Source organism: Theropithecus gelada, chromosome 6 (assembly GCF_003255815.1).
Source record: "Theropithecus gelada isolate Dixy chromosome 6, Tgel_1.0, whole genome shotgun sequence".
Classification (NCBI taxonomy): domain Eukaryota; kingdom Metazoa; phylum Chordata; class Mammalia; order Primates; family Cercopithecidae; genus Theropithecus; species Theropithecus gelada.
In genome coordinates, this window is record NC_037673.1 from 89,531,700 (window position 1) to 89,555,078 (window position 23,379).

General features: G+C 35.9%; 1 protein-coding gene across 3 annotated transcripts in view; it reads right to left on the reverse strand.

Moving 5' to 3' along the window:
• FAM172A (family with sequence similarity 172 member A) overlaps window positions 1-23,379 on the reverse strand; it is a 480,941-nt gene that overhangs the window by 446,855 nt on the left and 10,707 nt on the right. Inside the window, exon 2 of one of the 3 annotated variants that reach the window (XM_025388508.1) lies at window positions 737-860. The exons of the other annotated variants lie outside the window; for them this stretch is intronic. Within the exon in view, the coding sequence (XP_025244293.1) occupies window positions 737-842 (106 nt within the window). The 5' untranslated portion in view covers window positions 843-860. The remainder of the gene's footprint in view (window positions 1-736; window positions 861-23,379) is intronic. 3 annotated transcript variants of the gene reach the window in all.

A 23,379-nucleotide genomic window follows, 5' to 3' on the forward strand; every position in this document is an offset into this window, starting at 1 on the left:
ATGCAGAAGTAAATTCTCAGTTCTCATCTAATCTTACCCATCACCAGATATGACTATAATTAATTACTCCCATTTAATTTTTCCATTTGCTGTTCAGGAGCTCTCTCTTGTTCCTGATTCTTTATCTATTTTACTAAAAATTACTTTTCAGCCTCATTTGCTACTTTCTCCTCAGCTTCCTGACCCTAAAGTTCTCAGTGCCCATAGCTATCTCACAATTCAATAACAGATACTTCTTTTAGAAGTCGAATTAATTTAGATAGCAGATTTATTTTTTTAATTCTAGGATTCAAAATTCCCTAACAATGTCTAACGCAGATTCCTTCTAAAACATTAATATGGATAAACCTCTCATAAAATATCAGTAATGCAATGCCATAAAGGCAGAATACAGAAACAGACGGATCATTACCCTCATCCAGTATGATATTCCAAGCAGAAAACATGAGGTAAAGGCACCAGCCTTGATTCAAAACACTTATTAGTTTTGTTATTAAATGTATAACATTGAATAAGAAAAGCATTAAGATTCTTATAGATGCAAAATTACATGATCCTGTGATTTATTTACTGAGTACATACATCTCAGATGCTGTAATAGTTGCTGTGAGGGATATAAATAATTGGTACTTATATTCTTATTTTAGATTTCAAATGAATGGAAGGTCACCTAAATATTCCTACACCTTTATTAGGCACAATGAAAATTTCCTGAAAAAGCAAATTAAGTATGTACCTTTCAGTGCGGTAGTCTTTTCTTTTTCATCTGGACCTCCCTGCTGGATTTGTGCCATGTTTATCCAAATTGGCAACAAAATTAAAGAGCTCAAGGAAATAGACATCAATCTTCAGAAGACAGTCTAGAATGAATGAAAGCAATAAATTAAGTTCTACTCAAAACCTATCTATTCCATGAGAACTTCCTTGATCCTCCCAGTCAGGATTAATCTCTCTATCCTAATTTCCCACTTTGTTGATGCCTATACCATAGTACTTTTTATTGTCTGCTTTGCGTTATACTTATTTATGAATTTATCTGAGTCAGCTAATGGTATACAAGCCCCAGGAATAGAAATATCAAGTTTTTGTCATCTTTCTCTCATGTCCACCAAACACAATACTTTATACATTACAGTTACCTAATGTTTGCTGAATTTAGCTAAACTTACCATTTAGTTTTAGTTACCTATCACCTAATGTTTTTAAAAAATATCTTTGGGTAGTTCCAAAAACTTAAAATTTCTTTTAAAATAAATTGTAAGCATAGGCCATTTACAAGGTAGAATGTCTTCCTTTTGGAACAAGCAGATAGGAAGAGGCAAATACATAAATATATAAAGTACCTGCCAATTTCCTATAGTGTAATTAAAAATACAACTTTCAGGGAAAAACTAGCCCTTTTTAAATGAAACGATGTCATCATTGTCTGGAAGCCATACTCTATAAATGGTACTCCAGTAAACAACCATACTATAAAATCATGGTTTATTAAAATCTAATTCTGCTCTACTTTGGCCAAAGGGAAAGCATTACGACTGAAAATAGATGGCTTTTTCCAGAGTCCCCATGAACAGGAAAGCTAATTAGTTGTAAAGTTTAAAAGGAAAAAAAGTATATCTCCTACAATACTTAGCATGAGTATCTATTATTTTTCTTCTGTGTATAGGTAACTCAAAACTCTATAAATTCTACATGAATAAAATGTGTCTATATCCCTTCAAGAAATATATCCTAGTATACAAGGTAGGCAATGGACAAGACTCTGGGGGTACTACGGTGAGTAAAACAAATATTGTCACTGCCTTCCTATGGCTTACTTTGTAGCTGACGAACCAAACTGCCAAGCAGCCACAAAGAAAATACATCAGACCTAGACTGATAATCACAATAATGTTAAAACAAATAAATATTTGCAAGGGCTGTATATTTCCATTCAGGAATTAGCCAAGTCCTACATGATGATGCACAAATTTCACCAACAACTTTTCATTACACATCATCTTGTAGCAGAAATTAAAGAGAAATGTTCTTAATGAGGAATTCCACACAGCACCCTTTGCTAAATATTCCACAACTAAGTTAACTACCTACAGGAGATTTCCCTTCACTAACTCAGTATTTTTTCCAAATATAAACTATTAGATTATTTTTCATTGGCCCCAAATTGTCTGATTCCTGAACAGAACAATATATATAAGTATGTCATCGTGATTGGTTTAACAAAGATAAAATTATAAATAATGTCTTCAGTGCTAGGGTTATTATCAAAATTCCTATTTCAATGAATCACTTTCAGGATTCCAAAGATTAAATAAAAATTAATAATCATTGTTTTATGAGACAACCTAAAAACTCACAAAGCAATTTACTGGAGTAATAACATATAAGTTAAAAGACTATTGGCTGGGCGCAGTGGCTCACGCCTATAATCCCAGCACTTTGGGAGGCCGAGGAGGGCAGATCATGAGGTCAGGAGATGGAGACCAAACTGGCTAACATGGTGAAACCCCGTCTCTACTAAAAATATAAAAAGTAGCCAGGTGTGGTGGCACACACCTGTAGTCCCACCTACTCAGGAGGCTGAGGCAGGAGAATCGCTTGAACCAGGGAGGCAGAGGTTGCAGTGAGTCGAGATCGCACCACTGTACTCCGGTCTGGTTGACAAAGCAAGACTCTGTCTCAAAAAAAAAAAACCAACCACTAATTACATGTGACCCTAAACTTTACAGTAGCAGATGCAAAGCAGGTAAGCATGAAGCAAAAGCGATTTGTCCGTTGCTCTCTTAACACAGTGTTAGATTTTTACCCCCCTGAGTTATTTTTCCTGGCTGTGGCACAGCTGGTGAAGCTAAATCAAGAACATTATAAATTCTCAATTTAGTGTTTCCTAATAAAAATTCAGAGTTATAACCTGCATGACCACAGATAAACACTACTGAAAATGCAGCCAGCAAGCTGTTTGGCACATTTGATAGATATTAATATGTGCACTCGACATAGTTTATTTGGCATTATCTGATGGAGGTTGGGTTATAGAGAATAAAGTGGTGGAAGGTTTTTACTGATGTGAATTGGGACACAGTTGACATGTTGTACACTTCGTGATAACCACTGCTGTTTAAATATGGTTTCCTAGAAATGGTTACAGTACAAACTAGATTCAAAACATCTCAGTTTGCCATTCTATTCTGTGAACCACACAAAGCAATTATCATTTTTCCTTTCTATGATTCCAACAGAGAATCTACTATGTATGAAGCTATAAATAACTTGTCATGTGTAATCTTTATCTAGTCAGCATTTGAAAATATGAAACAGTACAATATTTCTTATTTGCCCTGTTGGCTCAAAATGCGGCATATGCACTTATAAAATGTACAGAAAAATACACAGAAGCCTTATTTTTCTACATTTGTTTATTTTTAGTCAGGTATTAAATACAAACTAGATATAGGTCATTTTGCAACAGAAGCCCTTTTCACCTCATATTCTGAATGCATTGATGAAAGTACAAAATATATCACAGAACACATAAAACTGGATTAATTTTCTAAGGTTCCCAGGACTGGTTTGGTTCCAGTCTGGCCCTAAAGATTCTATGCTCACTAAGTGAGACTCTTTAAATCAAGTTGAAAATAGCCTATGCAACTGAAATTATAGTAAATAGAATTGGTACAAGGGATTTATAAGGAACCAAAAGACCCACCCAAATTATAGTTAAAATATTCACCAGTTGCTCATCAGCAAAGATTAGTTCATAATAATGCTGGACAGCATTATTCTGAGGCTACAGTGAGAAAAACATTGTTGTGTGGGTACTGGGAAAGAAGCTGAAGAATGAAGACATCAGGTTGAGCAGACACAAGACAAAGCCCAGGGTAATATGGGCCCCTGGTGTGTAGAAAATGGTGGCTTTTATAACAAATGCAAAATTGTGTTTGGATCAAAGTTTCAGAGCCAAACCTCTTTGTTCCTGAGACTGAGAATACCCGGTTCCAATCCAAGTATATCTAAAATAAATCCTTAGTTTTACAAGCAACATGACATAGATTTGGAATGAGAAATCTAGGTTTTAATTTCAGTTCCACCACCTAGTAGATAGGTGACCTTGAGGATATTACAACTTCTCTAACCTAAGTAATGGGAAGAATCATGAAAATAAGAGCAGTTACCTTTGCAGGACTATTATGAAGATTACATGAAAAAATGTATATGAAGCATTTTATAAACTATAAATCCCTTTAAAAACATTAGTAATCCACATAAAATCTGAAATAACTAGATTCCAATTAATTTGTGCTCAAACCCACAGAATAACAAAATCAATCAATTCACAGAAATGAAAACCTTTTAATATGCATCACTTGGATGCACTCTATGCACAAATTATAAAGTCTCACAATAAATATCTGTTGAGTTAACTTGGGTTTCCACGACTACATTGAAAATAATTACAATAGAACTTAATTTTTTGACATAAATAAATTATATTTACATTCATTTCATTATATTTACATTCCTTTACATTCCTTTGAAGTCTTATTGAAATGCATGCTTGAACAAAGATCACATATGTGGGTTCCACCTTCATTTGCCCAAGGAAAAACACTCTTCCAACTATCTCATAAATGTATACACTGGTCACAAGATGACCAGTTCTATTCTTATTCATTATCTTATTAGGTCATTGCCACAACTGGCAGGGGTAGGCAGAATTAACACACCTGCATTTCTGGGCTTTGAAAAGCTAAGTGTGCCTCGTTCAGGCATCTCAGATGTGAAGGGATGGCTGAGATTCTAACTCAGGTCTTCTGACTCCTAATTATGAATGAGTTTCTTCTATTCTAGCATGTTGACACAGTCAAACAAAACAACTTCACTAGAAAAATAATTCCAGTTTCTTCATTCTGCAAAAGATTCATACCTACTCTTATGTACTAATTTCTGTTATTAGAAAGTATTACAATTTGGAGTTTGGGCAAACTGGACACAGGTATCTACAGACTAAACTTGTCAACCAAAACTGTCTTGGTATATTTGGTTTGCTATTCAGAATTAAGACTGATACAAATTACTTATCATCATCTCTCCCAATACTTCGGTAAAACAAGCAACTGCAAAAAGGGCCAAAAGTTAAGAGATATCAAATAAAAGTGTTTTAAAAGAATTAGTATTGCACTACTATGTCTTCTTAATAGGTACCCAAATTGGTAATCATCTGTTTTAGGTATTGCATTGTTTTCTGGCTAGCAAAAAGGCAGAAACTCAACAAGGCGGGAATATAAAATCTTAGAATATCTGTGACAATATAAAAACTTAAGAAATTAAACAAAGACTAAGATGATTCTCAATTCTGAATCAAATTTCAAAAGAAAAGAATTAGTCTTTTATGAAGTTTTCATAATATGTAGCAGATATGGGAGAACAACGGCCAAAGACAAAATAATTCTCAAAATGAAGATACCACACTCAAAATTTTAGAAAAACAGAGTATGTCAAACAAACAAACATAAAAAATTGCTTTTATATGAGGCAATTATGAGCATCATATAAACTACTTAAGAAACTCTAAGTCTGTAGTAAACATAAATAATAAAACATAAACAATATTATAAATGTACATAACTCCAGGCCAAATTATCTTCAGAAGATTTCAAAACAGCCTATACCATGAAATAGCAGTCATAACATATTTGTAAAATCAGAATCAAATTTTCAATTTTCTCATGCCATAAACATGCTCCTAGAATCTCTGTTAAACTTAGTGAACTCGAGGTTCACTAAGATTTTAAAATATAATACGCATGTGAACCATCCAGATGCCCCTTCAAGGGGAATATGCTGCTCAGCTAAAGAGTGCAGTTAGCAAACAGACTCCATCTGTTTATCACTTCAGAGCTGGCCTCAGGGGCAAAGTGCTGCTCCATCCTAGGTCATAACTTTCCACCGCTGACCCTCATTCAGTGACTAAGTCAAGTGGTAACATGAAGGCCCAGCCATCTCAGCCTAATGCAGGACAACCCTGATAGGCAATATTTGCTTCAGAGCTTGCTGCCAGGTTGGTTGAGGTTTTGCCAGACCTCCACGTAAATTCAACTTTTCCCTCTGACCAATCCTGCTCTCCTCCTTCCTTTCACAAGTGCTGTGATGTCTAAAAATACTTTATACCCCAAATTCTGTCTCAGCATCTGCTCCCAAAAAACCTAAGCTGTAACAATGCCCTTTTCTAATGGTTTTCTGAATACTAAGCAAAAAAATATTGTGATGTTAAGAGACCAGATGTATCCAGAATATATAAAGAACTCTTGCAACTCAATAATAATAAAAAAAAATTTTAAGTGGGAAAATTATATAAGTACACATATACAAATGGCCAAAAAGCACATAAAAAGATGCTCAATATCATTTAGTCATTTTAAAAATGCAAATCAAAACCACGAGATACCTAATTCACAATAACTAGCATGGCTATAACCAAAAACGAATATAAATCAAGATTTGTGACAATGAGAAGAAACTGAATACCTGATATATTGCTAGTGTGACAACAATTGCTGTGCAATGCAGCTACTTTAGAAAACAGTTGAGCAGTTCCTCAAAATATCACACACAGAGTTACCATATGACCCAGCAATTCTACTTCTGGGTATACACCCAAGAGAAATGAAAATACAGGTCCCCACCAAAACTTATGCACAAATGTTCACAGAAGCATTATCCATAATTGCCAACAAGTTGAAACAACCTGTCAACTGATGAATGGATAAATAAAATATGATATATCCATACAACAGGATATTATTCTTTAATAGAAAGGAATGAAGTACTGATACATGCTATGACATAAATGAAAATATTATGTGCTAATTACAATTACAAAATGAGGCCAATTACATGAAGCCAATTACAAAAATGAAGCCAATTAAAAAAAAAAAAAACACATATTGTATGATTCCATTTACATGAAATGTCCAGAACAGGTAAATCCATAGAAACAGAAAGCAGATTAATAGCTTTCAGGAGTTGGGGGAAGAGAAAAATGGGGTGTGACTGTTAAAAGATATATGGTGTCTTTTTGAGGTGATGATTCCAATGGTTCAAGACATACACTTGCATTGGGGTAGTGTTTCTGTGTATTAAATAGTTCTCTCTCCATCTCTTTTCTATAGCTCTAATGCCAAAGGTCAAGGCAGTCTCAAAAAAAAAGAAAAAAAAAATCTTGACTGTCTCACTAACCACTCACCTTTCCCTTTACCTTCTATAAAACAGAAGCAAGAAGTAGACTTCAGGCAGACTCGTTTAAAGAACTTGTCTCTTGCAATGTCCCAACCATCCCTCTCTCCAGAGCCAGGCTAGCAATTGTCTAAGCGTACTCTAGCTAGATATTAAGAACAAACATATTATTTTCTAGGTATAAAAGAAGAGCATTATATAAAGTTTTTGAAAATCACAGTGCTGTGGTCTAGCTTGTTCTAGTTCTCTGCATTGGCAGTTCTCTGTCAATGGTAATTTGCCTCCCTTGCCCATCAGTATCCCTGGCATACAAATTCCAATGAAAACCTGGTCAGAAGCACTAATTCACTTTGGTCATGATTCAGTTAATACCCTAAGCACATGCCACCTAAAAGCACCTCAATCCCACCCAATTTCTAACAAGGATTGAAATTTGGTAATAACTTTATTGTTATTATTTTGATCATTATCATAACTGATCCCAGACACTGTACCAAATTACTTCAAAGTTAGAAATGTACCACTTGCTACAGAAAAGAAAAATGAAGAGAAACTTGAGCATATAATCAAGCAGTTGATTAAGCCTAGTAAGCCATATGAATGACACCAACAATAAAGTTTAATGGCACATTTAAGTTTTGTGCAGATCATAATTGTACTGCAAACAAGGCATTTAAGTACCACTCAAATCCAGTATCTACTGACAGTGCACTCCTTACTATTTATTCAAGGGGAAAATTTCAGTGAAGTCTCATTTTACCTAAATGTGTTAACAAGTGGGAATGTAATTTAAGTGCCTTCAGAATAGATTTTTTTTTTTTTTGCTTCTAGAATTTCCCAATTCTTTATGGAGTGATAATACTTTATAGCATTTCATGTTTGTGTATTTAAATAATCCTCACATGCTGACACCAACAGGGGTATAAACTCAGAGAACTCTTGAGGCTCCATATTGCTGTGATACTACAAATATCTGATCTTAAAAAAAGAGAATTAGAAATCTGAAACTTCAAGTCACATTTTTAAACTACCATATAAGTTACAGTGGTTATTTACTTTATTAACAAAGGACTTGAAGCAGGAAAATTCTCCTGTTCCAAAACCAAACAAAGAGCTCCAAATCCTCCTTTTTTCTACAAAATATTTTTTCCCCACAAAAGACAACCATCGCTTAGCCATACTGTTAGTTACAGGAAATAAACTCTGTGACACTGAAGTTGCCAACACAAGGACACTTTGCTGAATGTTAGCCATTTATGTTATGAGACCTATGCTTAAACACAGTATGCCAAATGGCTCTCATTACTATTTTCTACATAAGCACAAAATGATAAAGTCCCTTCCTATGATCATAAGAGTCAAGAATTTTACAAGTAGACTTCTCCTTCCAATATTACAGCCAAGTCTCCCAAGGAATCTTCCTGTGTAGTAAAACCTAGGAAGCACAATACAAAACATTAGAATATCTATAAATTCCACTCATGAATATAAAGAAAGAAAGCCATAATAACTTCAACATCTGCAGAAAAAGCATTTGATAAAATTCAAAATCTGTATTTGGAAAAAAAGTCATAGAAAACTAGGAATCAAAGGAAACGTCTGTAAGCTGACAAAAAGATTAAAAAAACAAAAATAACCACTTACAACAAAATTATTCTTAATGATAAAATATTTATAAAAGTCTCTTCAAAATCAAGAACCACAAAAGAATGCCCATCGTTATCACTTTACTATTACCACTTCTAGTCAAAGTTTGTTTGACATTCTATCCAATGCAATAGGACATCGAAAATAAATAAAAACATAGTAGCAATTTTAAAAAGGAAATCAAAGTTATTATTATTTTCAAACGACATAACTAACTAAAACAACAACAACAACAAAAACAAAAAGAATCAAGAAACAAGGTCCTCTAAAATTCCAAAAAAAACCCACGAATCTCTGTATCATTAGGCATAAAAAGAGAATTCAACAAGATGGTTTGCTCTAAGATTTATATTAAAAAAACAAGTATATTTACAAATACTAGCAATAATCAGTTATAAAGCACAGTTTTTTAATACATCATTAATAATAGCAAACATTGGCCAGGCGCGGTGGCTCATGCCTGTAATCCCAGCACTTTGGGAAGCCAAGACGGGTGGCTCCACCTAAGGTCAAGAGTTCAAGACCGGTCCGGTCAATATGGTGAAATCCCATCTCTACTAAGTATACAAAAATTAGCCAGGCATGGTGGCAGGCACCTGTGATCCCAGATACTTGGGAAGCTGATGCAGGAGACTCACTTAAACCCAGGAGGCAGAGGTTGCAGTGAGCCAAGATCACACCACTGTGCTCCAACCTGGGCAACAGGAGCAAAACTTCGTCTCAAAAAAAAAAAGAAAATAGTAGAAATTTAAAACTTACATGATTAAAATAAATCTAACAAAAGATGTTATACCTGTATTAAGAAAATGATAAAATGCTACTGAAATACATTAAAGATGACTGAAATATAAAAAATATATTGTATCTATGAATAGAAAGACTCACTAGTGTGACAATATCAATTTTCCTCTACTTTATATGTAGATTCAAGGCAATTCTACTCAAACCCCAAAATGTTTTTCATAGAACTTGAAAAACTAATTCAAAGTCATATGGAAAGAGAATCGTCAAGAACTGATAAGACACTCCTAAAGCATATGATAGGAAGAATTGCCTTGCCAGGTTTCACAGTAATTAAGAAAGCATGCCATTAATACTAGCATAAACAAATTGACAAATAGAACAAGATGGAACTCCAAAACAGAGCCACATAACAGATCCATATGACACAATCATATCACTAGGGAAAACAGGGATGTTTTTAACAATTGGAAAAACTGGTTAACTGCACAGTTATGAAAAGAAAAAGAAAAAGAAAGAAATTGGATACCTCTCTCACTCTATACATGATTAATTTCAAATGGTTTAAGGGTATAAATGTGAAACTCAAACTTTAAACCTCTTAGGGAAAAATACAGTAGACTACTACTTTGATGTTTGGGCAAAGAAAACAACCACAATGAAATATTTACACTCATTAGAAAAAATTTAAAAGTCTGACAATACCAAAAGTTAAAAAGAATGCAGAATAATACAGATTCTTATTCACGTTTCTGGTCAAAAGATAAATTAAACTACTCTTGAAAAAACTAGCATGGGATATCCAAGTTAAATATTATCATAATCTTCAATCCAGCAATCTCACACCTTGGTTCACTACCTGGTCTTATACATGTACATCAGGGGGCAGACATAAAAATGTTCACAAAATGTTTCCATCATCAAAACGGTCAATTTATTCATTATCTGGAACTACATAACAAATTACCTCAAAACACAGTGTCACAAAACAACAATAAATATTTGTAAAATCCTAGTTTCTGTAGATCAGAAATTTGGGAGCAGCTCAGCTGGGAAGTTCTCAATCAAGTTCATGAGATTGCAATCAAGATATTGGCAAGTTCTGCAATCATCTGAAGGTTTGACTGGGGACAGAGGATTCACTTTCAAGATGGCTCACTCACATAGATAAATGATTGGTACTGACTGTTGTTACAGACCTCCCATACTCAAACAGATCTGTACAGAAGCCCATGTTTGGGGGCTTTCTCAAGAAAGATAGATCCGGAAAAGCTGAAGAAGTCTCACCATCATTTCCTTGACACCCCACTAGCAGAAGAAGGCCCTACTCAATGTGAGAGAAGTTTATACAAAGGCATGAATATCAAGAAGCAAGGATCACTGGAGACCATCTTGCAATTTGGCTACAATAAACGGAAAAAAACTGTTCTCCGATTATAGGAGAGCAAATATACTGTTGTACATTAACAGGGCAAAGATAAGTATTACACAGTAGAAAAATGAAGCACAACTACACTCAAAAACATAGATGAATTTTCCAAAAATACTAGTAAGGAAACCAAATCTTACAACATTACATACAGAACAATATCATTTATATTGAGCTAAACTAAAACAAATTATTAGTATCACATATTGTGATAAAACCATAAGAAAAATCAAGAGAAAAAATAAATGCAAAATTCAATAGCTATTACCACTGGGAAAGAACAGAGGGCATGAGATGGGAAGAAGTACATAAGTCAATGCAAGTTATTGATAGTGTTTTGAGTCTTGGATTTGGTGGTAAATTTACAGGTGCTAATTATATTATACTCTATAACTTGCATAAGCATTACAGATATGGAGGCCACTTTTATATCAGTATATCACATACATATAATCAACAATAACCTTGGTTGTACACAATCTTTTTTATCAACAATATATTCTTTAAATAAGTGACAAAAATATTAACAAAAAATACAGTCACACAACACATAACAACATTTTGGTTAATGACAGAATGCATACTAAGACAGTTGTCCCACAGGATTATAATGAAGCTGAAAAATTCCTACCACCTAGTAACATCATAGCTGGCATAACATCATGATACAACACATTACTCATGTGTTTGTGGTGATGCTGGTGTAAACAAACGTACTGCACTGCCAGTCATGACGAAGTTTAGCATATACAAATATGTATAGTACATAGATACTTGATAAAGATAATAAACGACTAGGTGACTGTGTTTTGTTTTTGTTTTTCTGACATGGAGTTTTGCTCCTGATGCCCAGGCTGGAGTGCAATGGCACGATCTTGGCTCACTGCAACCTCCGCCTCCTGGATTCAAACGATTCTCCTGCCTCAGACACCTGAGTAGCTGGGACTACAGGCGCCCACCACCACGTCTGGCTAATTTTTGTATTTTTAGTAGAGATGGGGTTTCACCATGGTGGCCAGGCTGGTCTCGAACTCCTGACCTCAGGTGATTCACAAGTCTCAGCCTCCCAAAGTGCTGGGATTACAGGAGTGAGCCACTGACCCCTTCTGGTGACTATGTTTTTACTACACAATACTTTTTATGTAAAGTGTACTACTTGGACTTATTTAAAAAATAAAAAAGTTAACTGTAAAACAGCCTCAGGCAGGTCCTTCACGAGGTAGTCCAGAAGAAGGCATTGTTATCATAGGAAATAGCAGCTCCATATGTGTTGCTGGCCTGAAGATCTTCCAGAGGGACAAGACGTAGAGGTGGAAGACAGTGTTACTGATGATCCTGACCCTGAGTGGGCCTGGGCTAACATGTACATTTGTATCTTCATTTTGGCAAAAATATTTTAAAAATAAACTTTGAAAATAGAAGAAAGTTTATAGAATAAGGATATAAAGAAAGAAAATACTTTTGTACAGCTGAACAATATGTGTTTTAAGCTAAGTATTATTACAAAACGTCAAAAAGTTGATGTGGCGTGGTGACGCACTTTGTAATTCCACCTACTCGGGAGGCTAAGGCAGGAGGATGGCTTGATCTCAAGAGTTTGAATCTGCAGCGAGCTATGATCATCCACTGCACTCCAAATGGGCAGCAGAATAAAATCCTGTCTCTTTAAAAAAAAGAAAATTTTTTTTAGTTTTAATATTTATAAAGTAAAAAAGTTACAGTAAGCTAGTTTATTATTGAATAAAACTAGTTGCATATATTTCATGTAGCCTAAGTGTACAGTGTTTACAAAGTCTACAGTAGTATAAAGTAATGTCCTAGCCCTTCACATTCACTCACCACTCACTCACTCACTCACTCACTCACTCACTCACTCACTCAAAGCAACTTCCAGGCCTGCAAGCTTCCTTCATGGTAAGTGGTCTATAAATGCGTTCCTTTTAAAAAAATATTTCATACTATATTTTCACTGTACCTTTTCTATGTTTATATATGTTTAAATAAGTTCCATTGTGTTACCATTGCCTATGGTATTCAGCACAGTAACATGTCATATAGGTTTGGAGTCTCGGGGCAATATATACCATATGTAGCCCAGGTATGTATTAGACTATAACATCTACACGTGTTTAAGTACACTCTATTCTGTTCGCACAACAATGAAATCACCTAACAACACATTTCTCAGAAAATATTCCCAACATTAAGTGACTCAAGACCATACACAATTTCAGTGGCATTGCCTTTTATAATTTGTTCTTTGGGGCATTTTTCTTAGGGATAATGCTGACAGTCCCACTCCATCTATTTAGTGAGAAAGTTGGAGGTTCTGCTGATGAGTAAAACTGATAGAAGCAGTTATTTTTTTAAAAAAGGATAAACAGGTATTGGGTAAACCTCAGAGCAGCTATATATCAATAACATATTGTTACTAAAACCCAATTGATTCCTTACCTGTTCTGAAATGGAACTAGTATTTTGAATGAAAATTTATTACCTCAGAAACTTTTACATCAGCTACTACAAAAGACAAACTATAAATATGGTTTAAAACTTGACTTAAAAAATAATAATGTCCTACATCTTATAATATTTTAAAATGCAACTACTGGGCCAGGCACAGTGGCTCACACCTATAACCCCAGCACTTTGGGAGGCCAAGGCGGGAGGATTGCTTGAGGCCAAGAGTTCAAGACCAGCCCTGGCAACATAGCAAGACAGTATATCTACAACAAATTTAAAAATTAGGCAGATGCATTGGCATGTGCTTGTAGTCCCAACTACTTGGGAGGCTGAGGCAGCAGATATCAGGTGTTTGACATTACACTGAGCCATGATCATGCCACTGTGCTCCAGCCTGGGCAACAGAGCAAGACCCTGTCTCAAAAAAGTCATAAAATGTAAAATACAATACAACTAAGCCCTTCTGAAAATGTCAAGTGTCATTTAAGCATTTTTCTTTGTCTGCCATATTTCCACTAGTAAGTACAATAAGTAAAATCAGCCTTTGAATATGTGTAAGAAATTAAATTTGTAAAAATGCTGGGCTAAGGGGCAGTTATAAGCACCTTGCAAATGAAAAATGAAGGCTGAGAATTCAATTCAAAATAATCTGTCCCTTTGGTTGCTAAAGGATGGGTTCATTTAATTATAAAAGAATATTTCCCACAGACGGTTATCTCTCAGTCTTTCAACATGATGTAAAAATGGACTTCAATTCCAAGAAAAAAATAATAATTTTCCTTGTTTTTCCAAAATAAGGTGAAAAAGGAAAATGCTGTAACAGCAGCCACTGGAGGGAGGACTGGATGTTAGAATAAGAATAAAACAAGCATAAAACATTTATTTGGTGCTTTGTCTGAACATAACATTTTGTTAAACTCATTTCTATTTGTTTAAGTGACAAATGCTGAAAATACTGCTTTTTCTGCATGAGAGTTAAACTTCCTTTCACTGAAAAACAGATGTTGTTTCAAGTGTCCTTTATTGGTACACAAATCAGCAGTGAGAAAATTATAAAGCTGCCTGGACTGACAAAGAACTAGCACTATCGCTTAGTCTAAGAATATATTTAAAGGCCTATGCTTAACTTTAAATGTCTATATTTTTGTTCCTTTGAAATACCATTCACTCAGTTTGCTAGAAGACCTCAGGTACTATTTTGTCTTTAAATAAATACCTGAAATCTGGCTAACGATAAATTAGGACACCTTTTTAAAAACCTGTGTCATTGCTCTCAATGTGGTTAACGGGTTTTGTTTTTACTAAAAATACTCATATATTTTAATAATTATTGGTTTAAAACCATTTATACACACACACACACACACACACACACACACACACACACACACACACCCCCCAGAGGGATCCCAGAGTAAGCTGTAAGCCTCCAGCGCTTACCTTTTGTAGATAAGTAAGTATACAAACATATTATAATAAAGCAAGTTTAAATGAAGATTCCAAACACAAAATCACAGAACCGAAAGGGAATAGAAGTGAGCTCTTTCACAATTCTGGTTTCTATTGTAATAGTGGTTATACACTATACAATAGATGCCAGGCTTCTGGAAAGTTCTGAAATAATTCCAAACATAGCAAAATCCATTCTTTCCCTTTCAAAATGACTATTTACACAATCATTATTTTGGAGCTGACTTCTTAAACTCAAGAATCCTACTATGATTTAACCAATGAACCAACAAAACTTTCAGTCAGTTCTGAATAAGAGCAACCCAGAAGAAAAAGCAAGAACTAAAACATAAAGAAAAACTCTGGAATAAACATATTAGAGGAGCACAGATGCTTTTCCAGTAGATTCACATGACTAGATATTCAATTGAATAAGGAACCCAATCTCAAAAATATGAATTTTTAAAAATGAATCAATATTGATATATTGATTCTTCCTGTCCATGAGCATGGAATGTTTTTCAATTTGTTTGTGTCCTCTCTTATTTCCTTGAGCAGTGGTTTGTAGTTCTCCTTGAAGAGGTCCTTCACATCCCTTGTCAGTTGAATTCCTAGGTATTTTATTCCCTTTGTAGCAATTGTGAATGACAGTTCACTATGATTTGGCTCTCTTTGTTAGTCTATTATTGGTGTATAGGAATGCTTGTGATTTCTGCACATTGATTTTGTATCCTGAGACTTTGCTGAAGTTGCTTATCAGCTTAAGGAGATTTTGGGGTGAGACGATGGGGTTTTCTAAATATATAATCATGTCATCTGCAAACAGATACAATTTGACGTCCTCTCCTGTTATTTGAATACCCTTTATTTATTTTTCTTGCCTGATTGCCCTGGCTACAACTTCCAATACTATGTTGAATAGGAGTGGTAAGAGAGGGCATCCTTGTCTTGTGCTGGTTTTCAAAGGGAATGTTTCCAGCTTTTGCTCATTCAGTATGACATTGGCTGTGGGTCTGCCATAAATAACTCTTATTATTTTGAGATATGTTTCATCAATACCTAGTTTATTGAGAGTTCTTAGCATGAAGGGGTGTTGAATTTTATCAAAGGCCTTTTCTGCCATCTATTGAGATAATCATGTGGTTTTTGTCATTGGTTCTGTATATGTGATGGATTACATTTATTGATTTGTGTATGCTGAACCAGCCCTGCATTCCATATCATCACTAAAATTATCATCACTAAATTGCCTAGTAATTTTCCAATTCAGCAATAATTTATTTTCCATATAAAGAAGGTGCTTCCTTTGGATTTATCGAAATAGGAATGCTTTAACAGTCCTTGAATTTTAAAAAAAAAGTAGTGAAAAATTAGCTTATGTAATTCAGTTCATTATTAAGGGCTGACCTGACTGAAAGTCTTTCTTCATTTCAAGAGAGAAAGAGAAAGGAAGTGAGCATGCAAGAGAGAAACTTTATATTGCAATTAAAACAGTTAAAAACACAAACACATATGCTTGTTTTGATAAAAATAATTATACGTGTTTCTTGTTGAGGAAATATATCCAGAATAAATAAGGTTGTTTTAAATAAATAGTTTGTTTTCAATTATGAAACTGAAATGTCTAAGTTCTTAGCAGTTATTGCAGTATTACTAATACAAATAAAATTTCACCATTACAATCATTCACTGTTTCAAAATAATGAGTTATTACCTATAAATAATATTCTAGTTACAACCACCATCTGTCAAATACTTAGCACAAACTGATTTAACATATTGGCCACCTTGAAGAAAGTAGTTAAAGACCATGAAAGAACAGATCATTAATGCTTCAAGGCCAGAGGGAAGAGACTCAAATGGCCTCCAGTGAAATCAACTTTGTTCGTAGGCAGTGAAGCCCTGTAAGTCATACTTTATACTGAATGAATAGTGGAGAGTGAAGCAAACTGGAAAATACATTGCTTATCTCAGGGGAGTTCTGACTTGCCACACTGTTCCCATACAGAATGGAGCCACAGTGTGACTAGAACTTCAAAATTTTTCAGGAGAAATCAAAAGCCCAACTTCTACTTAAATTAGATGGAAAGTAATTTTTAAAAATTTAAGATTATGGAGACTCACTTAGTTTGGGGGTCTCCAATTTGTAAACTCTGCTCTATGTAACATTGTAGCGAGTATAATTGACTGATATTCTCCTACACAGCTTAGTAACATCTAGGCCAAAAACAGATATACCATTAATAAAAATAAGATTCCAATGATCCAAGAAAATAGTAAACCTTCAGAAAGTAGACTCATATCAAAAATACTTTCCAAAACCAAGCTTTCATCATTCTCTCTACTTTGCAACAGTTGAACTATGACTTGCTTATACTGGCACAGGTGCTGACACCTCTTCAAAGCACTTGGCATTAGAAAAATAATAGGCAGGGTGCAGTGGCTCACACCTGTAATCCCAGCATTTTGGGAGGGTGAAGCAGGAGGATCGCTTGACTAGCCTGGCCAACATAGCAAAACCTTGTCTCTCCAAAAAAAAAAAAAATACAAAAAATTAGACAGGTGTGGTGGCACATGCCTGTGGTTCCACCTACTCAGGAGTCTGAGGTAGGAAGATTGCTTGAGCCTGGGAGGTCGAGGCTACAGTGAGCTACGATGAAATCTTTAAATATGATAATATTTCCCTCTGCTCTTAGGTCTTTACCATCTATGTATATATCCTTGTGCTTGAAACTTCTTCATTTAAAAATCATGATGTATCTTCCTGTACCACAGCGAAGTCTGGATAGTCTGGTTCCTGATACATCACGACTATCTAGGACTAACTCTAACGTCACTACTGGTAATTCTGTTCCTTGCCAAAACCTAACTCCAAGTCTTATTTTTGTGTTTTTCATTTTTCTCTGCTATACATTTTCTTGAAATCTTATTGGTAAATTTCTATAATGTTATTCCATTTCAATTCTGTAAGTAAAAAACTTAAATGCTTATAATTCAAATATTATACTTAGTTCCTCAAATATGGATTCAATCCTAGATTTTTCTATTTTCAACTGAAAAGATGTCTACCAAAATGCTTTCACCATGCCTAGAAAACAGTAGGAACATATACACACACATAATTATGGATGAATATATATCTAATAGTTTGAGTTCTATTAGATGCTCCTTTGTTTTTTATATCTAATTGAAACATCCTTTAACTCTACAGCCCTACAAATACCTCAATGTAGCAGGTTATTGTAAATTCATTTTTTAAAATGTTCTAAAGGACACAGCTCCTTAAATCTGTGATAAATCTTATTAGAAGATGAATATTTTCAACTGAACTCCTTTCTAAATGTAGGGGGGAAAGCTGTATTGAATCTTCTTAAAACATGAACACAGGTATATTAGTTTTCCAAAACCTTTCATTTCATCTTTCCTTCTTCTTTCATATACCTGTGTTGTTTGCTCAGTCATTTAAGATATACAATCTAAAAGTCCTCATTGAGGTCTTTCTGATACATTTCTTCAAGTTTTTTAATAATTTCAGATGACTCAACTTTAAAAGGAATATATAGGAAACCGTGCTCTACTAGATCACAAATAATCTAACTGCTGGTTAACAACAACAAAGACTAGCTATCAATTAGTACATTAATCTGCTTGAGCGGCCATACAAAATACCACACATTGGGTGGGTTAAACAACAGAAATTTGTTTTCTTACAGTCTGGAGGCTAGAAGTCCCAGAAAAAGATACAAAAGGACCAGTTTCTGGTGAAGACTCTCTTTCTGGCTTTCAGAAGACTGCATTCTTACTGGATAAAGGGAGAGCTCTCTGGTGTCTCTTCTTATAAGGACACTAATCCTAGTGGATCAGGGTCCCATCCTTATGACCTCATTTAACCTTAATGACCTCCTTACTCCAAATACAGCTACACTGTATGTTATGGCTTCAATATATGAATTATGGGGAAATTCAATTTAGTCAATAGCATTCTGCCACCAGCCTCCTCAAAATTCATGTCCTTATCACACGCAAAATGCATTCATTCCATCCCAACAGCCCCAAAAGTCTTAACTGATTCCATCATCAACTCTAATGCCTAATGTCCAAAGTTTCATCTAAGTATCATCTAAATTAGGTATGGATAAGAATGAGGTATGATTCACCCTAAGGCAAAATTCCTCTCCAGCTGTAAACCTGTGAAATCTGACAAGTTATGTATTTCCAAAATACAACAGTGGGACAGGGAAACAATAGACATTCCCATTCCAAAAGGGAGACATTAGAAGAAAGAAAAGGGTGATGGGTTCCAAACAAGTGCCAAACTTAGGAAGGCAAATTCCACTCCATCATTACGGTTCAAGAATAATCTCCTTTGGTTTGACACTCTGTTCTGCAGGCCCTCTCTATATTCCAGCTCCAAAGCCACATCTACATTTTTAGGTATTACAGTAACATCCCAATTCATGGTATTACAATTTGTATCAGTCTACTCAGGCTGCCATAACAAAACTGCATAGACTGGGTTGCTTAAACAAGTTAAATTTATTTTCTCACAGCTCTTGAGGCTAGAAGTCCTAGATCAAGGTCCAGGAGGGTTGGCTGGTTTCTGACAAGGGCTCTTTTCCTGGTTTGCAGATTTTTACTTTCTCACCATGTCCTTACATGGTAAAGAGAAAGTGACCAGGAGAATGGCCTCTCTCATGTCTCTTCTTATGAAGACACTAATCCTATGGGGTCAAGGTCCCATCCTCTGACCTCATTTAACCTTAATAAAACCAAACGCAACCATACTGGGGTTAGGGTTTCAATATACAAACTGGAGGGACATAATTCAGTCAATAGCAATTAGAAAGGAGAGTATCAGGGGATTGTATTATGTTTAGGGACATTTGTATTATAATAGTCTTGATATTTTCCCCAATATCCTCTCATCTTAGAAGATGCATTACTTCAACAGCATTGTATGTTTATCGCTGCTTTCAAACTGAAAGGCCAATTTTGTCCTAAATTAGAGAAAGAAAGAAGCAGAGAAAGATGATGCAAAGGGTTTTTTGCACCTACAGAGATAGACAAAAAAATCCACAAAAGAAACTACCCAACTTCTCACACCACTGTAAGTTCAGAGGATTCCCAAAACCATTCTGTTTCCATAATTTGCTGGAAAGACTCACGGAACTCACTGAAAGCTATTCTATTCGCAGTTAGTTTATTACAGGGAAAGGATATAGATTAACAGGACAAAGAAAAGAAGCACATAAGACAGACTAGGAAGGTACCAAACATGGAACTGCCATTGTCCTCTCCCCATGACATCATGGTCACATCATTCTCCTGCTGTTTGTTTAACAACACACACAGAGTATTGCCAACTAGGAAGGCTCACAGAAGACAGAGTATTCAGTGTTTTTCTTGGGGCTCTGTTACTTAGGCATGAATGACTAATTAGCTGTCTATATGGTTGAGGTCAGCCTCCAGGTTAACTGATATTACTTAACCAAAAGTCCCACCCTAAGTCACATAGTTAGTATTTCTGGCATGGGCAGCCCCAGCCTGAAGACTATAACAGATGTAGCCAGCCCCAATCCTCAATCACACCATTAGTGTGGCCCAAGGCATTATCATCCATAAAGTGAGGGCAAAGGCCAGACTTCTGTTTGGGCAAGATTATGTTTTTTACTAAATAGAAGATAAGAGTAACCACTCAATAGTTCCTGCTGCTTACAGAGGCAAGTCCAAGCTCCTCGGCAAATTATACAAGCCTTCTCTGCCCACATCTTATGCACACACACACATAGCCATGATGTGGCTCCTATTTCCTCCTTCAACTCCACCTCTCACTACAATCAAATTTTCTCCTCTAGTAACTGCAAATTGCTTTTTGTTTTTGCAAACATCAGACTGCTAAGAGCTATTTCTTCTATCTAGAATGTCTTTCTGCTTTATTTTAAATGATCCATCCTTAGGTTCTCAACTTGAAGGATAATTTTCTCCAACCCCAGGAAAAGCCTTACAACACTCCCATAGTATCCTATACATACTTCCATCTATTGTAATACAAAACATTATACTAAAGTCTTACCTTCATAGCAGACACCCAACCAGAAGGTAATATCCTCAAATATGAAGTCCAGATTGCCTTATGACTAGGTATACATCTATTACTGATTCGAATAACTGAAAATCTGCCTGACTCTTGCCATGTTTTTTTTCCCTTATCTAGATCTTAGGCCTTTCCCTGTTCATTTATCTCTCCTGCTCTCCATCTCTTCTGAGACCAGAGTCTTATCCCCATTTAGCCAATCCCTACTGAAAGAAATCCTTTCTTTTTTATCCCAACATCCTCAACCTGCCTGATCTGACCTTTCTTCCCATCAATTCTCAGATATGACCATTTAATCAAAGTATTCAAATTACATCAGAGTGTATTAAACCAAATGGATCAAGATTATTAACAAAATTCCAAACTACTTAATTCCAGAGTCATTTCCATAGTACAGGCAAAAATGATGATAACAAGAAGAATGGGTAATTCAAATCAAGAGAGCATCTAATCTAACAATTAATCAATCTTTTCACATTTTTTACTTGCCTCATCTTAGGTTATAGTCTTGATCACAATTGTAGCTTGCTCCACATTTTATATAAGCACATAAAACTAAGCTACGCTTTGTAGAGGAAAGGGGTATCACTTGTATGTCTTCATTAACTTGGATATTTACTCTGAATTATTCTTTTTAATACAAATAGTGTGTCTCCTGAGGTACAAGTACCTTTTCTACTGTTTTCTTATACTAGATTACATATGATGGCAATATGATTGGCAGGGAATAGGAATACTAGCTATATCCCAAGTAGTTAGTAGTTATACTGGTGGTTATAATCATTCCTGTAAAGAGCTATTAAAGGGCCTTACAAGGGCCCAAATCCACAGTCTTAGTCTTGTTAGCACCTCTTTAACTTCTGAGCAAAGCAAGGCTTGGTACATTATCAATCTAGACTACGATTAAAATAAATATACAAAGAAAGAAGAGCCACAATGGCCGGCTAGATGGAGGAAGAGCTTCTCCCATCTAGAGAAGAGACCATCAAGAACACCAGCAAACTTCAAGAAAATCTTTGGAAGGAAGGCATTGAGAGTGAACAGAGAAAGGACATAGACCCTGGACTGAAGGAGGAGGAAGCTGGGAACTCAACACAGGGTTGCCAAGCACCAGGATTCATTTCTGGCCTTGAGTGGCTCCTGGAGAAGGAGTGAGTTCAATAGGTGTGGAGTGGCCTACTCTCACCATGGACCTCCAGAATCCTAGCTACACGAGACCTGATGACCCCCATGGACATTTGAGCTAGCAGGGAGAACTGCTTGGAGAAGTGGCAGGGACAGGACTCCAGCCTGTTCAGAGCTCAGAGGCTTTGGCACGGAAATGGCTACAGTGGAGCACAGTTATGGATGGCTATCACCGAAAGCTCATCATGCTCCTCTACGCAGCTTTAGCATATATTGACTGTCAGGCCTGGACAGAACAGGGCTAACTTGCCTGGGCGACATAGCCAGTCTGATCTGAGCACCCCCACCCTGTCTGCCAGCCTCTACCAGTCACTGCCTGGCCAGATAAGCTTGCAGCATAGTCTCAGATATCCAACAGGGGCACTTCCCAATGGCCACCGCCACAGCTCATCAGCTGGCAGATGTCACCTAACCATCAGAGAACTTCTGCAGATGGGCTCTGATATGGTTTGGCTATGTCTCCACCCAAATTTCATCTTGAATTCCCATGTGTTGTGGAAAGGACCCAGTGGGAGGTAATTAAATCATGGGAGCGTGTCTTTCCCATGCTGTTCTCATGATAGTAAGTCTCACAAGATCCGATGGTTTTAAAAATGGGAGTTTCCCTGCACAATCTCTCTCTTCGCCTGCTTCCATCCATGTACGATGTGACTTGCTCCTCCTTGCCTTCCACCATTATTGTGAGGCCTCCCCAGCCATAAGTAACTATAAAACCATTAAACCTCTTTATTTTGTAAATTGCCTGGTCTCAAGTACATCTTTATCAGCAGCATGAAAACAAACTGATACAGGCCCCTGTCAGCACACACCCGCCCACAGCCTCCCCCCACTGCTTTGCCAGTATGCACATGCCTACAACCTCTCTCCACTGCTGGTGCACACGAACACAGACCCTTCTGTCACTGGCCTAATGAAGGGCTTTTGTCAGCACCCTCCATGGGAGGGCGGAAATCAAGAAGTTCCTTGAAAATAATGAGAACAAAGATAGAACATACCAGAATCTCTGGGACATGACTAAACAATGTTAAAATGAAAATTCAAAGCATTAAATGCCCACATCAAAAAACTAGAAACATCTTAAATTAACAACCTAACTTCACAACTGAAAGAATGAGAGAAACAAGAGCAAATCAACCCC